The 17,269-nt window shown below is 51.7% G+C and overlaps 1 protein-coding gene across 1 annotated transcript in view; it reads right to left on the reverse strand.

Moving 5' to 3' along the window:
• kif26ba (kinesin family member 26Ba) overlaps positions 1-12,206 on the reverse strand; it is a 383,305-nt gene extending 371,099 nt beyond the window's left edge. The window contains 2 exon segments of the mRNA XM_038815524.1: positions 11,348-11,725; positions 11,849-12,206. Of these exon segments, the coding sequence (XP_038671452.1) occupies positions 11,348-11,725; positions 11,849-11,905 (435 nt within the window). The 5' untranslated portion in view covers positions 11,906-12,206.
• Between the last annotated feature and the right edge of the window lie 5,063 nt (positions 12,207-17,269).

Below are 17,269 nucleotides of genomic sequence, written 5' to 3' on the forward strand. Positions count from 1 at the left end.
TGGGCATCACTGGCTGGGCAAGCCTTTATTGCCCATCCCTAATGCCCTTGTGAAGGTGGTGCTGAGCTGCCTTCTTGGACCGCTGCAGTGTGTGACTTGGAGTTAAACCTCCAGGTAGCTATTGCCCTTGTCCTTCCAGATGATAGCAGTCGTGGGTTTGGAAGGTGCTGTCTAAGGAACCTTGGTGAGCTACTGCAGTTCTTCTTGTAGATGGTACACACGGCTGCCACTGTTCGTCGGTGGTGGAGGGGATGGTTTGTGGAAGGGGGAGCAATCAAGTGGGCTGGTTTGTCCTGGATGGTGTTGAGCTTCTTGAGTGTTGTTGGTGCTGCGCTCATCCAGGCAAGTGGAGAGTATTCCATCACACTCCTGACTTGTGCTTTGTACATTGTGGACATGCTTTGGGGAGTCAGGAAGTAAGTTCAGTTTCTGGTCAATGGTAACCACCAGAATGTTGATAGTGGGGGGATTCAGAGATACTAAGGCCATTGAATGTCAAGGGGCAACCGTTAGATTCTCTCTTGTTGGTGATGGTCATTGTCTGGCACTTGTGTGACATGAATGTTACTTGCCACTTGTCAGCCCAAACCTGGATATTGTCCAGGTCTTGCTGCATTTGTACATGGACTGCTTCAAATGCAGCAAGACAATATCCCCGTCTTGTGGAGTGGATTCTACGAGCACAAATTTTATGAAGCCAATCACAGACTTATAGTAAACCATGCGAACCATAAAGAAATTCACTCCCTGAGCAATTCCAGTTCTCAAAACATTGCCACAAACAATTAACAACACTGACAATGAACTCTAACCAGTGGGCCCAGAACACAACCTGATATTACTCAAGTAAAAACTGTGAGAAAAATTGTCCGAATATGTCACCAGAATCAATTTATTTTAAATTCCACACACTGTGAGGGAACCCAATTATGAGAACCACATTAATCGCTTCTCAATAAATCAGGTCCAAAACTCCACTTAATACAGTCCCCTCTCATGACAGTACAATAAACTGCTTGAAAGCATTGCATTCACTTCCAGGGACAAAGAACCCCTTGCATTTTAGCACTGTCCATGCCACACAGGTGATTATGGGAAGCAATGCAGCAAAGTAAGACAGTCTTTCCAATATTAATGTGTTACTAAATGTGGTTCCAGCACTGGGAAGAGACCCAGATAAGGGAAGGCTACATTGGGACTGAGAGAAATGCACATTCACCGGCTGCTCAGAACGATCTGTGCACATTGCAAACAAAATATTCAGAACAGCATAGAAACCAGTGAAAGGGGAAATCCAGGTTAAGGGATTGGGCAATAAATTCTGCCCTTGCCAACAACACACACATCCTGAGATTGAATAAATAAAAAATAAACACGCAGAGACAAATATACACAGGCAAAAACAGACACACGCACACATACAAATCACACACAGACATCACACTCTCACAAAACACAGAAACACATTCTCACAAAATGCACACACACTTACAAAATACACTCACAAAATACACACTCTCACAAAATACACTCTCAGAAAACACAATCTCACAAAATACACACTCGCAAAATACACACTCACAAAACACGCAGACACACATTCTCACAAAATAGGCACACTCTCACAAAATAGGCACACTTTCACAAAACACACACTCTTACAAAACACACATTCTCACAAAACACACACTCTCACAAAACACACACTCTCACAAAACACACACTCTCACAAAACACACACTCTTACAAAACACAAGGGGCGGGATTCTTCCATTCGGCGGCAGAGTGTCCACGCCTTCGAAAACACCATCGCGTTTCACGACGGCGTGAACAGGCCACTAGGAGTACCAATTCTGGCCCGTACAGAGGGCCAGCACGGCGCTGGAGCGGTTCACGCCACTCCAGCCTCCCATCCCGGCGCGAACTGTTCGCCGCGGGATCCGCGCATGCGCGGTGGCCTCCCTCAATGCGCCGGCCCCGACGCAATATGGCAAGGTAGTTCAGGGGCCGTTGCGGAAGAAAATAGGCCCTGGGAGTGAGAGGCCGGCCCACCAATCGGAGCGCCCCGATCTCAGGCCAGGCCCCATCAGAGGGCCCCCCCAGGGTCGGAGACCCCTCCCCCCCCCCCCCCTCCCGTCCCCCGACCCTGCGCGCAGAGTTCCTGCCGGCTGTGAGCAGGTGTGGACGCCGCCGGCTGGACTCTGCCTTTTAGAGCGGCTGCTCAGTCCATACCGGGCCGAGAATCAGCGGCCCGGCTGGGTACAGCGGCCTGCGACCAGCGCCACACCAAACGCGCCGCCACCAATGCCGTTGATTCTCCACGGCGTGCCGGCGCAGGGTGGCGTGGCCCGGTTGCGGGGATTCTCCAGCCCGGCCCTGGGCTAGAAGAATCCCGCTCACGCTCTTTCACAAAACACACACTCACTAAACACAGACGCACTCTCACAAAACACACTCACTAAACACAGACGCACTCTCACAAAACACACGCGCTCACAAAACACAGACGCACTCTCACAAAACACACACACTCACAAAACACAGACGCACTCTCACAAAACACACTCACTAAACACAGACGCACTCTCACAAAACACACACACTCACAAAACACAGACGCCCAGACGCACTCTCACAAAACACACACACTCACAAAACACAGACACACTCTCACAAAACACACTCACTAAACACAGACGCACTCCCACAAAACACACACACTCACAAAACACAGACGCACTCTCACAAAACAGACGCACTCTCACAAAACACACGCGCTCACAAAACAGAGACGCACTCTCACAAAACACACGTGCTCACAAAACAGAGACGCACTCTCACAAAACACACTCACTAAACACAGACGCACTCTCACAAAACACACGCGCTCACAAAACACACGTGCTCACAAAACACAGACGCACTCTCACAAAACACACACCCTCACAAAATACACGTGCTCACAAAACACAGACGCACTCTCACAAAACACACGTGCTCACAAAACACAGACGCACTCTCACAAAACACACGTGCTCACAAAACACAGACGCACTCTCACAAAACACACACACTCAGAAAACACAGACGCACGCTCACAAAACACAGACGCACGCTCACAAAACACAGACGCACTCTCACAAAACACACGCTCACAAAACACAGACGCCGCTCACAAAACACACACGCTCACAAAACACAGACGCACGCTCACAAAACACAGACGCACTCTCACAAAACACACGCTCACAAAACACAGACGCACGCTCACAAAACACACACGCTCACAAAACACAGACGCACTCTCACAAAGCACACAGACTCACAAAACACAGACGCACTCTCACAAAACACACACACTCACAAAACACACACGCTCACAAAACACACACGCTCACAAAACACACACTCTCACAAAACACACATTCTCACAAAACACACATTCTCACAAAACACACATTCTCACAAAACACAACGGGCTGCCAGAGGCAGTTGTAGAGGCGGGTACAATTTTTTCCTTTAAAAAGCAGTTAGACAGTTACATGGGCAGGGTGGGTATAGAGGGATGTGGGCCAAATGCGGGCAAGTGGGACTAGCTTAGTGATAGAAACTGGGTGGCATGGACCAGCTGGGCCGAAGGGCCTGTTTCCATGCTGTAAATATATCCCTGTCTCTCTCTCTCTCTCTCCATGTCCCTCTCTCTCTCTCTCTGTCTCACTCTCTCTCTCTGTCTCTGTCTCCTTCTCTCTCTGACTCTCACAAAACACTCTCACAAAACACACACACTCAAAAAATACACACACTCTCACAAAACACACTCTCACAAAACACGCACACTCGCAAAACACACAGACACACACTGCCAAAATACACAGACAACATTCTCACAAAACACACAAACACACACTCTCGCAAAACACACAAACGCGCACAAAACACATTTACAACACTTACAAAACACACACTCTACGGGCAGCACGGTGGCACAATGGTTAGCACTGCTGCCTCACGATGCCGAGGACCCGGGTTTGATCCCAGCCCCGGGTCACTGTCTGTGTAGAGTTTGCACATTCTCCCCGTGTCTGCATGGGCCTCACCTCCACAACCCAAAGATGTGCAGGGTAGGTGGATTGGCCACATTAAATAGGCCCTTTTTAAAAATACACACACGCGCTCACAAAACACACACTCACAAAACACACACCCAGGCTCACAAAACGCAGACACCCACTCTCACAAAACACACATGCATATACACACACTCCCAAGCACACACATTCAGAAATGCACACACACATGCACAAAACAGTCTCGCAACACACACACACACACACACTCCCAAATACACACTCAGAAACACGTGCACACACACTCTCACAATACACACAGTGTTATGCACACCCAACAGAAATGCACCCACACTCTCAAAACACACACTGACACACAGTGTCAGTGGGGGCAGCAGGGTAGCATGGTGGTTAGCATAAATGCTTCACAGCTCCAGGGTCCCAGGTTCGATTCCCGGCTGGGTCACTGTCTGTGTGGAGTCTGTACGTCCTCCCCCTGTGTGCGTGGGTTTCCTCCGGGTGCTCCGGTTTCCTCCCACAGTCCAAAGATGTGCGGGTTAGGTGGATTGGCCATGCTAAATTGCCCGTAGTGTCCTAATGAAAGTAAGGTTAAGGGGGGTGTTGTTGGGTTACGGGTATAGGGTGGATACGTGGGCTTGAGTAGGGTGATCATGGCTCGGCACAACATTGAGGGCCGAAGGGCCTGTTCTGTGCTGTACTGTTCTATGTTCTATAAGCACACACAGGCATACACACTCACAAACACACATTCAAAAACACGTGCACACACACACATTCAAACATACAGGAATACATGCACACATACACACAAGCACACACATTCAGAAACTTATGCACACAGACACAGTAACAGACATACAAAAACACACAGGGAAATACAGACATGCAGACAGATACGCCCAGGTATACACACGCAGGTACACACACACACATTCAGTAACACACACTGATACATTTATAGAGAAACACACAGATGGGCGCACTCTGACACACGCTCACATTCTGCACAATTCCACATTTAACCGACTATAAAATCTAACTCCATCTCTCCAGGCTGGGGCTGTAACAAGCCCACACTCTCTCCCGCGGCTGCTTTGTGTTTATGATGTGAGTCTGTGCAGCTGGCCCCAGGTAACTGTGATCCCCCCACACACAGAAAAGTGGCTGTTTCAACCCCCGCTGTTAGTGGGAGGGGGGGTGGGGGGCGCCTTCTAGAGGGGCAGGAAAGCACTTTATTAGTGTGAGAGCGAGTTTCAAAGGGAGCGGGTGCCAGGAGTCACCCTGGAAGTGGGAGGGATTGACAATGTGGTTGCTGGAGCTCAGACAGGGCTGCGATGGGAAACTGAGGAATAGTTTCAACTCCCGCTTTCTGCAGAGGGCGGACTGATATCCTCGGCTTTTAGCTTCACTGGAGGGAGATTCCTGTCACCCTGAGCCCAGCTCCCCTCTCTCTGTCTGTCTCCCTCTCTGTTTCCCCCCTCTCTCTGTCTCCCTCTTTTTGTGTCTCCCTCTCTATATCCCTGTCTCTCTCTCTCTCTCCCAGTTTCTTTCCCTGTTTCTCTCTCTTCCTCGCCATCTCTGTATGTCTCCCTGTCTGTCTCTCTCTCTGTCTCTCTCCCTCTGTCTCTCCCTCCCTCTTTGTCTCTCCTTCTCTCTCTGTCTCCTTCTCTATCTCCCTCTCTCTCTCTCTCCCTGTCTCTCTCTCTCTCTGTCTCACTCTCTCTATCTCTTTCTCTGCCTCACTCTCTCTCTGTCTCACTGTCTCTCTCTCTCTATCTCTCTGTCTCCTTCTCTCTCTGTCTCACTCTCTCTGTCTCTCTCTCTCTTTATCTCTCTGTGTCTATCTCTATCTATCTATCTCTCTGAGTCTCTCTCTGTCTCGCTATCTGTTTCTCTGTCTCTCTCTCTCTCTCTGTCTCTCCCTCTCTCTGTCTCTCTCTCTCTTTATCTCTCTGTCTGTCTCTCTCTCTATCTCCTTCTCTCTCTGTCTCTCTCTCTCTCTTTATCTCTCTGTCTCTCTCTATCTATCTCACTCTCTCTATCTCTGTCTCGCTATCTGTTTCTCTGTCTCTCTCTCTCTCTGTCTCTCTCTCTATCTCCTTCTCCCTCTGTCTCTCTGTTTCACTCTCTGTCTCTCTCTCTCTTTATCTCTCTGTCTCTCTCGAACTCTCTGTCTCGCTATCTGTTTCTCTGTCTCTCTCTCTCTCTGTCTCTCTCTCTCTCTCTGTCTGTCTCTCTCTCTATCTCCTTCTCTCTCTGTCTCACTCTCTGTCTCTCTCTCTCTTTATCTCTCTGTCTCTCTCTATCTATCTCACTCTCTCTATCTCTCTGTCTCGCTATCTGTTTCTCTGTCTCTCTCTCTCTCTCTCTGTCTCTCTCTCTATCCCCTTCTCCCTCTGTCTCTCTCTGTCTCACTCTCTGTCTCTCTCTCTCTTTATCTCTCTCTCTAACTCTCTGTCTCGCTATCTGTTTCTCTGTCTCTCTCTCTCTCTGTTTCTCTGACACTCACACCATCACCATGGCGTTTCAAATCAAATCCATGATCAAAAACCTCCCCTTTCACTTTCATGTCATTCGCAATAAACAGAAACAGCCTCTCCGGGAACTCCCCAGTCCCGGTGTGTAACAGAAACAGAGTGGTGGTTGGGGGGGGGGGGGGGGGGGGGGGGTATCTGAGCTATTTTAAGGCAGGGAGTTGTGAAGATGAGGATAGCGCTGCCTGGCAGGCTGACACAATATTAACGGAACAGAAATGCAGGGAATTGGGGAAAGGGCGAGTGTGTGGGGAAGCAGTTGGATCACAGATTGAAAGGGCTAGCACGGGCCCGCTGGGCCGAATGGCCTCGGCTGGCGCAGTCTGGTTGCAATGCTGTGTGAAGAGGACAGTGAGCCGCCCAGGCTGGCCTTTCCCGCCTGACAGTAACTGGCGGGCAATGGAAGAGGGGCTGGGAAGGGGGCGATTTGGACCAGGATCCAGCCTTTCAGCCCAGTCTGCAGCCAGTCACCGGCCTGCTTGGCCAAGGCCGGCCTGGCCCACAATGCAGCCCCGGCCTGTCCCCGGGGGGCAATGCAGCCCCGGCCTGTCCCCGGGGGGCAATGCAGCCCCGGCCTGTCCCCGGGGGGCAATGCAGCCCCGGCCTGTCCCCGGGGGGCAATGCAGCCCCGGCCTGTCCCCGGGGGGCAATGCAGCCCCGGCCTGTCCCGGGGGGGGGGGGGGGCAATGCAGCCCTGTGCCGTCCCCAACCCCTCTCCCTCCCGGCACATCCCCATCCCTGTGAGGGGGGGGGGGCAATATCCCCATCCATGAGGGGGGGGGGCAATAACCCCATCCCTGAGGGGGGGGGGCAATATCCCCATCCCTGTGAGGGGTGGGAGTCAATATCCCCATCCCTGTGAGGGGGGGGGAAGGCAATATCCCCATCCATGAGGGGGGGGGCAATATCCCCATCCCTGTGAGGGGGGGCAATATCGCCATCCCTGAGGGGGGGCAATATCCCCATCCCTGAGGGGGGGGCAATTCCCCATCCCTGTGAGGGGGGGAGGCAATATCCCCATCCATGAGGGGGGGCAATATCCCCATCCCTGTGAGGGGGGGGCAATATCCCCATCCCTGAGGAGGGGGCAATATCCCCATCCCTGAGGGGGGGGCAATATCCCCATCCCTGAGGGGGGGCAATATCCCCATCCCTGTGAGGGGGGCAATATCCCCATCCCTGATGGGGGAGCAATATCCCCATCCCTGTGAGGGGGGGCAATATCCCCATCCCTGTGAGGGGGGGGAGGCAATATCCCCATCCATGAGGGGGGGCAATATCCCCATCCCTGAGGGGGGGCAATATCCCCATCCCTGTGAGGGGGGGCAATATCCCCATCCCTGAGGGGGGGGCAATATCCCCATCCCTGTGAGGGGGGGCAATATCCCCATCCCTGATGGGGGGGGCAATATCCCCATCCCTGTGAGGGGGGGGAGGCAATATCCTCATCCCTGAGGGGGGCAACATCCCCATCCCTGAGGGGGTGAGGGGCGATATCCCCAACCCTGTGAGGGGGGGCAATATCCCCATCCCTGAGGGGGGGGCAATATCCCCATCCCTGTGAGGGGGGGCAATATCCCCATCCCTGATGGGGGGGGCAATATCCCCATCCCTGTGAGGGGGGGGAGGCAATATCCTCATCCCTGAGGGGGGCAACATCCCCATCCCTGAGGGGGTGAGGGGCGATATCCCCAACCCTGTGAGGGGGGGCAATATCCCCATCCCTGTGAGGGGGGGGCAATATCCCCATCCCTGTGAGGGGGGCAATATCCCCATCCCTGTGAGGGGGGGGCAATATCCCCATCCCTGTGAGGGGGGGGCAAGATCCCCATCCCTGAGGGGGGCAATATTCCCATCCCTGAAGGGGGGGCCAATATCCCTATCCCTGTGAGGGGGGGCAATATCCCAATCCCTGAAGGGGGAAAATATCCCCATCCCTGTGAGCGGGGGCAATATCCGCATCCCTGTGAGGGGGGGCAGGGCAATATCCCTGAGGGGGGGGGGCAATATCCCCATCCCTGAAGGGGGGCAATATCCCCATCCCTGTGAGCGGGGGCAATATCCGCATCCCTGTGAGGGGGGGCAGGGCAATATCCCCATCCCTGTGAGGGGGGCAATATCTCCATCCCTGAGGGGTGGCAATATCCCCATCCCTGTGAGGGGGGGCAATATCCCCACTCCTGAGGGGGGGGGGCAATATCCCTATCCCTGTGAGGGGGGCAATATCCCAATCCCTGAAGGGGGGCAATATCCCCATCCCTGTGAGCGGGGGCAATATCCGCATCCCTGTGAGGGGGGCAATATCCCCATCCCTGAAGGGGGGCAATATCCTCATCCCTGTGAGGGGGGCAATATCCCCATCCCTGAGGGGGGGCAATATCCCCATCCCTGTGAGGGGGGGCAATATCCCCATCCCTGTGAGGGGGGCAATATCCCCATCCCTGAGGGGGGGCAATATCCCCATCCTTGTGAGGGGGGGGCAATATCCCCATCCCTGTGAGAGGGGGCAATATCCCCATCCCTGAGGGGGGGGCAATATCCCCATCCCTGAGGAGTGGGGCAATATCCCCATCCCTGAGGGGGGCAATATCCCCATCCCTGTGAGGGGGAGGGGGCAATATCTCCATCCCTGTGAGGGGGAGGGGGCAATATCTCCATCCCTGTGTGGGGGGCTGGGCATTACCCCCCCCCCCCCCCCAGCCCACCTGGGAGGGTGTGGAATGCGGGGAGGGGGATCTGGCCAAGCTTCCTGGGGAATTGGGCCGTGGTCGTCCCCCCCCCCCCTTTCTCATTTAAACCAACACAAGCCCGCTGCGATCGGGGGGGGGGAGAGCAGCGGGAGAGCGGCAGGGACTGCGGCACTGGGAATGAATGGATCCAGCCTGCGGCTGCCTGGCTGCCCAGAGTGCAACAGCTAGGAGAGGGTGAGGAGGGAAGGGGGAGAGAGGGGATGAGAAGGGAGGAGAGGGGGGGGAGGAGGGAGGGGGAGAGAGGGGTAGGAGGGATGGGGGGAGAGAGGGGGTGAGAAGGGAGGTGAGGGGGGGAGGAGGGAGGGGAGGGGGAGGAGGGAAGGGGGGAGAGAGGGGGAGGTGGGAGGGGGTGAGGAGGGAGGAGAGAGTGGGGGGGGGGGTGAGGAGGGAGGAGAGAGGGGGAGGAGGGAGGGGGAGAGAGGGAGAGGAGAGAGGTGGAGGAGAGAGAGGGAGGAGAGGGAGAGGAGGAGGAGGGAGAGAGAGGGGGAGGAGGGAGAGAGAGGGGGAGGAGGGAGGGGGGAGAGAGGGGAGGGAGAGGAGAGGGAGAGGAGGAGGAGGGAGAGAGAGGGGGAGGAGGGAGGAGAGAGGGGGAGGAGAGAGGAAGAGGGGAGAGAGAGGAGGAGGAGGGAGAGAGAGGTGGAGGAGAGAAGAGGGGGAGGAGGGTGGGGGTGGAGAGGGCAGCTCACCCGGTCAGTGGAGCTACCTGCCATTCTGCACAGTAACAGCTTATCCAGAGCCCGGGGACTTTGCTCCGTGTTTGAGAAGCAATGTGACACACAGCTCATTTCCCAGCACAGAGCCATTGTATAGAAGACACTCTCTCTGGCAATACATACACTTTCTAAACGCCCTACCTTGGCGCTGCTAGGCTGCCCATTTTAAATCACACACACACACACACACACTGCTCCCATCACTGCGGAACAACACCGACTGCCCCGGCGCTGGGGCTGGGCAGAAAAAAACAATCACACATTTAACACTGATGCATCAAACTAGCGCTAAATCCCCATCCCTCAGCTCAGCAGCCTGTGTACAGTGGGAGGAATTCACATCAATCACGTTGCCCCCCCCCCCCCCCCTTTCTGAAGATTATTTTGACCTTCTCCAATGCACAAAAAGCATTAACATTCCAGCACACAGCGAGAGAAACACCATCTGATGGTGGAAGAGTCAAGAGGAGGGTTTGGGGAGGGGGGGGGGGGGGGGGTGACATTGTTAATGATTTAATCCTCATGGACAGGGAAGGAAGGGGGGAATGGAAATGGGGACAATCTGATGGAATCATACTGCTGCCTTAATGTTCACAATCTTTCTGGTTGGGTAGAGGTGGGTGGATGGGGGGTATTGGGGGGGGGGGTGCAGGGTCTCACACACACTGACACACTGTGACACACACAAACAGACACTGTCACGCACACAGACACAGACACTGTCACACACACTGACAGACACTGACACACACACTGACAGACACTGTCACACATACCCAGACACACACTTACACACACGCTGTCAGACACTCACACACACCCTGACAGGCACTGTCACACACACACTGACACAGACACTGTTACACACACTGATACTCACACACACCCTGACAGGCACTGTCACACACACACTGACACAGACACTGTTACACACACTGATACTCACACACACCCTGACAGGCACTGTCACACACACACTGACACAGACACTGTTACACACACTGATACTCACACACACCCTGACAGACACTGTCACACACACACTGACAGACACTGTTACACACACTGATACTCACACACACTGACACAGACACTGTCACACACACACTGACACAGACACTGTCACACACACGGACACACGCAGTCACACACACTGACACAGACACTGACACAGACACACTGACACAGACACTGTCATACACACTGACACAGACACTGTCACACACACTGACACACGCAGTCACACACACTGACACACTGACCTTGCTGGAGAAGGCGCCCGGGATCATCATCTTGAGCGCTTGCCTCTTCAGCTCCAGCAGGCGGGTGTCGCAGTTCTCGCACCAGATGCCTTTATCCTCGGCCAGGCAGGAGCCGGGGGACGAGCCGGGAGACGAGCCGCTGGCCGAGCCCCCGGGCGAGCTCCCGGCCGAGCCCCCGGGCGAGCCGCTGAAGGACGAGCCGGGAGAGCCGCCGCTGGAGCCCGGGGACGCGGTGCCCGAGCCGGGCGCCGAGCCCGCTCCCTCGGGGGCGGGTCGGGTGCCAGTGCGGGAATCCTCGCACATCTGGAAGCTCTTCCTGTACCACATCTCCGGGGTAAAAGTTGCCAGTTTGCTAGTTGAATAACTCTCCGCCGTCCCCTGGATCCATCAGAGAGGAGAGGGAGACACATTGAGAATCAACACTGGCGTCTGTCTGCACACATTGCAACATCTACAAGTTATTTTTAAATAAAACCAAAAGAAATCAATTTCAACACTCACATGTTTTCGATTCCTTGTATAAACAGCTCGCTCTTTGCTGCCAGATACAGAATTCATATTAAATAGATGTCTCTCTCCCCCCAGCCCCTTACACACTGCTCAAGGTTACAGTCAGGCTGGAGGAGCAGAGTGTGTGGCTGTCAGGGTGAAATCAGCTTCAGCAGCCCTTAGATCACATCATTGCTGCCCCATCTTTCTGCCCCTCCCCAGTCACACATTGCCCTTCATTCCGGGACTGTCCATGCCTGCATTTCTGTCTCACCCTCTCTCACTCTCAGAGAACAAGCTCTTGTTGCTCTGATTTCTGATGCAGTCCCTGCACTTAGAGGAGGCGGCGGTGCTAAGCACTCAGCCCGGCCTCTCTCCCCCCCCCCCCCTCCTCCTTCCCCAAGCTTTCCCTCCCAGGTTGAAAGTGAGAAGGTGCCAAATTGGGGCGGAGCTGGGCTGGGCTCAGAGCAGCCGCTCGGCTCGGTACAGTACAGCAGAGGAGCGCTCGGCAGCAACAGCTGACGGGGAGCCTTGCAAACCAGCCTCTGATATTAAAAAGCACGACCGCCCTCCGACTGGGGAGTGGGCTGGAGGCGGGGTTGGCGTTGCTGGGAGGGAGGGAGGGGTGGTTCAAAATAACAGAAAGCTCCCCCTACCCTCCCCACACCCAACCCTTCACCCACCTTCGTCCCGAGTAGCACCTTACCTGAGAGCGATATAGGGACCGCAGTTAAACTGTCTCTTCATGTACACCCCTTGTTAATGTGAACATGTCTAAGATGTATTCTCAATGTGATGATGCCTCACACTCAACGATGCATTGTCAATGTTCAGATGCATTCTCAATATTAAAATTCATTGTCAATGTTAATATGCATTCTCAATGTTAAGATGTCAATCTTAATATGTATTGTCAATGTTAAGTCGCATTGCCAATCTTAAAATGCACTCTCAATGTTAAGTTGCATTGCCAATCTTAAAATGCATTTTTAATGTTGTTACATTGCCAATCTTAAGATGCTTTTTCAATGTTAAGTTGCATTGCCAATCGTAAAATGCATTTTCAATGTTAAATTGCATTGCCAATCTTAAGATGCATTCTCAATATTAAGATGCACTGACAATCTTAAGATGCATTCTCAATGTTAAGTTGCATTGCCAATCTTAAGATGCATTCTCAATATTAAGTTGCATTGCCAATCTTAAGAGGCATTCTCAATGTTGAGATGTTTCAATGTTAGGAGGCGTTGTCAATGTTAATTTGACAGGCATTCTGCAAAATAAAAGTTTAGAAGGTTGATTCATTTTTCTCCCTGTTTTTATTTTGCTCCGAATTGTCCCCTTGACGCTGCAAACTGTGACATTGTCCACCACTGAATCGGATTGGGACACCCAGACGTGGCAAAGGAGTTTTTGAAAATTAAATATACCGAAAGGATCTGGGTTGAAACTGTTACGGTGCAGATTCCTCACTGCAAACCCGCAACCTGCTGGTTCTGAGCAGACTGCAGCTGGGCTGAGCTGACAGGAGAGGCAGTGCAGGGAAGCAGAGAGTAAAACCTGGCGCCCTCTGTCGTTTCCACCTTCCTATTCAGGGGAGAAGCTATGGAGCACATTTTATTTTATTGCAATGAACCCCATGTCCTCCCGAGACAGCGGACGTTAAATGTTAAACCCAAAGGTGCAGAGCAAAACCGACTCGTCATCACATTCATCTCTTCAAAGTTTATTAAATGAGAGTGGGCGTGAATAAAACAGGTGGCGTTTCCATATCGATTACAATTAGCCAACACACACAGCCTATTATAACCGAATTATTAACGTTTTTGGCTTAACAGACCCCTGTTGGGGCTGAGTAATACGAGAATGAAGATATTGGCTTCTGAGAAGGATCGATAGCTTGATCGGTTTAGAGGGAATCTCGGATGGAAAGATCACTTGGGTAATTGGTGCAATGATCAATTCCCCCTTACTCCCAAATGAGGACCAATGTTTCTTTGGGAAATACAGTAATTGTACATTTGCGTGTGGAGGAATTCAATGTTCTGAGTTTTAGTTGCTTGAAAAGTGACCAACACATGTCTTCGATCTGGATATGTGGATAATGGCTGCCTTGGACCAAGTGAATGTACAAGAGGGCATTGGTTATCGAAGGGATCTCTTCATTCAGACTCTGCAGAGGGTCAGGAGTAGGCCACTCAGTCCCTCCATCCTGTCCCATCATTCAGTTAGATAGCCAGTCTGTATCTTCACTCCGCAATCCCTTAACTGACAAAAATCTTATCAATTTCAGTTTACCAATTTCCAATTCACCCCCAGCCTCAACAGATTTTTAGGGGAGACAGTTCCAGATTTCCACAACCCTTTGTGTGAAAAAGCAGCCCACTTGATCGGCATCTTATCCAGCACCTTAGATATTCACTCTCTCCATGGCTGACGCACAGTGAGAGCAATGTGGACCATCAGCAAGGTGCCCTGTAGCAATTGAGCAAGGCTCCTTCCACAGCACCTTCCAAACCTGCAACCTCTACCACCTGGAAGGACAAGGGCAGCAGACACATGGGAACCTCACCATCTGGAGGTTCCCCTCCAAGTCACTCAGCACCCTGATTTGGAAATATATCGCCGTTTCTTCACTGCCGCTGGGTCAAAATCCTGGAACTTCCTCCCTAAAAGTGGGTGTACCTACTCTACATACAATCATAGATTCATAGAATTTACAGCGCAGAAGGGGGTTATTCGGCCCATCGAGTCTGCACCGGCCCTTGGAAAGAGCACCATACTCAAGTCCACACTTCCACTCCATCCCCGTAATCCAGTAACCCTACCCAATCTTTTTGGGACACTAAAGGCAATTTATCATTGCGAATCCACCTAACCTGCCCATCTTTGGACTGTCGGAGGAAACCGGAGCACCCAGAGGAAACCCACGCACGCACGGGGAGAACGTGCAGACGCCACACAGTCGCCCGAGCTGGGAATCGAACTTGGGACCCTGGAGCTATGAAGCAACTGTGCTAACCACTGTGCTGACCCCTGCTGCGTTTCTAGAAGGCAGCTCACCACCACCTTCACAAGGGTATTTAGGGATGGTCAATAAATGTTAGCCCAGCCAGCGACGCCCACATCTCGTAAATGAATACATTTTTTAAAAAGTGTGCTTTCTGACATGTCCCCTGAAAGAGTTTGCTCTAATTTAAGCTTATCCCATCTCGATCTGAATTCGTCGCAGAAGAGGTCATGTTTTCAGTCTATGTACAACAACAAGCTACATTTATATAGCAGCTTTAATGTAATGTCATTTCCCAAGGCGCTGCTCACAGCATTATCAGACAGAATATAACACCAAGTCACGTTTTTTGAAATTATCTCTTTCATGTGATGTGGGTGCTGTAGCCAAGGTGAACCTTTGTTTCCTATGCCTAATTAGGAGATATTAGCTCAGATAACCAAAGTCTTGGTCAAAGAGGGGCTTTAAGAAGTGACTTAAAGGAAGAAAATGAGGTCTAGAGGCAAAGATATGTAGGGTGGGGATACCAGAGCTTCGGGCCTAGGCAGCTGAAAGTAATCGTTATCTTTATTGGTGTCAATGAAGTTACTGTGAAAATCCCCTAGTCGCCACACTCCGGCACCTGTTCGGGTACACTGAGGGAGAATTCAGAATGTCCAATTCGCCTAACAGCACATCTTTTGGGACTTGTGGGAGGAAACCGGAGCACCCTGAGGAAAGCCACGCAGACACGGGGGGAACGTGCAGACTCCGCACAAACAGTGACCCAAGCCGGGAATCGAACCTGGGACCCAGGAGTTGTGAAGCAACAGTGCCAACCACTGTGCCACCGTGCCGCCCTATATAGAAGTAGGGCCCAGTGGAGCATTTTTAATTGGGCTTGCAGACGAGACCAGAATTAGAAGGGTGCAGGAGGGTCGGAGGTTTGTAGGGCTTGAGGCGATTACAGAGATGGGGTGGGTCAGGGCCCTGGGGGGGATTTGAAAACAAGGATGAGAATTTAAAAGCAGGTTGCTGTTTGCAAGGAGCAAATAGAAGGGGATGATAGGGGAAATAGGAGCTGCCATGAGCAAAGACACAGGCAGCAGAGCTTTGAATGACCTCAAGCTGGTGGAGGGTAGGGTGTTGGAGAAGAGCCAGAAGGATATTGGAGTAGTTCAGCCCAGAGACAACAAAAGGCATGAATGAGGGTTTCAGGAGCAGATGAGCTGTGCAACAATCCCAAAAATTATTTTTCTTATCACCAGATAATGTGAAAGTCTATTAAATAAATGACAATATCAATTATAATCAAGAATTGCAATTGCCTGTTGCCTTTTTTCAATGATGTGAATTTGTCCTGGCATTATTCTGATATCAGATCTCAGAGGGCAGAGCTGCAATCTGGATTGCAATCTGGATGTTTGAACTGAAAAAAAATCCCCACCTTACTGATGTGCCGAAAGCTTCCCTTTTGAGAGCAGAGGAGCTATTGTGATGTCCAAACCAGCAAACTGATAAGCTGGAGAAATACTTCTGCATCGTCATTTTTCCGAATCAGATATCTAGATTTTGATCCCAGCAGCAGTTAGTCGTGGAGATTTCCCCAAAGGCTTCTTTCAATAAAACGACTCTTTGAAAGACCCAGTGATGTGAAATTAATTAGGACAAAATGAGTGCCGGGACTGGGACGCTGGAAGACCTGGCAGCAAAAGAGAATGGGTTCACTCTCACAAGTCACCAGGCACATCTGAAGGTCAAGGAAAGAGAATCTCTGACTCTGGGCAAATGGCTCCCATCCCATCCTGCAACTAACAATATTACTGCCATGCTGTGACGAACTGCAATCAGATCAGGAGATAGATTTTCAATACAAGGTCCTGGACCCTGCCGAGACCACAAGATCACCAGATTCCTGTTCGTCCATCGTCACACAGCTGGGTTTTCCTATCTCTGCCAACTTACTAGCCCATTATTTCAATTGCAGTGTCTGCTGCTAAAATTATTTCCTGCCGCTGTATTACTCACTTTTTCTGGGTGAGTGACACTGGCTTTCTGAAGTAAGGACGCAAATCCCCTGAGGATGGCTCAATATTTGCAGGAGGATCCCTGGAGTGTGTTAATATTTGCAGGGAGTTGAAGGAATATTTGTTAGGAATCCACAGGAGTGTGTTGTGTTGTCTGCAGGGAATCTTGGGGAGTGTTATTTATCAGGGGCTCGGGGATTGTGTCAGTATTTAACAGGGTCCCTGGGAGTGCGATAATATTTGCGGCAATTCCAGGAGTGTATATTTGAAGGAGATCGCTAATACTGTGTAAGCATTATTAGGAGGTCCCTGGGCCTGAGAGAACCATTGATTTAGAGTCTAAACTCTCAATGATTCTGATAATAAAAGCTTGGTGGAAAGACATTCCCTGGTTCATTCCCCAGGCCAATGCCTTGA

Source organism: Scyliorhinus canicula, chromosome 1 (genome assembly GCF_902713615.1).
Source record: "Scyliorhinus canicula chromosome 1, sScyCan1.1, whole genome shotgun sequence".
NCBI classification, from domain to species: Eukaryota; Metazoa; Chordata; class Chondrichthyes; order Carcharhiniformes; family Scyliorhinidae; genus Scyliorhinus; species Scyliorhinus canicula.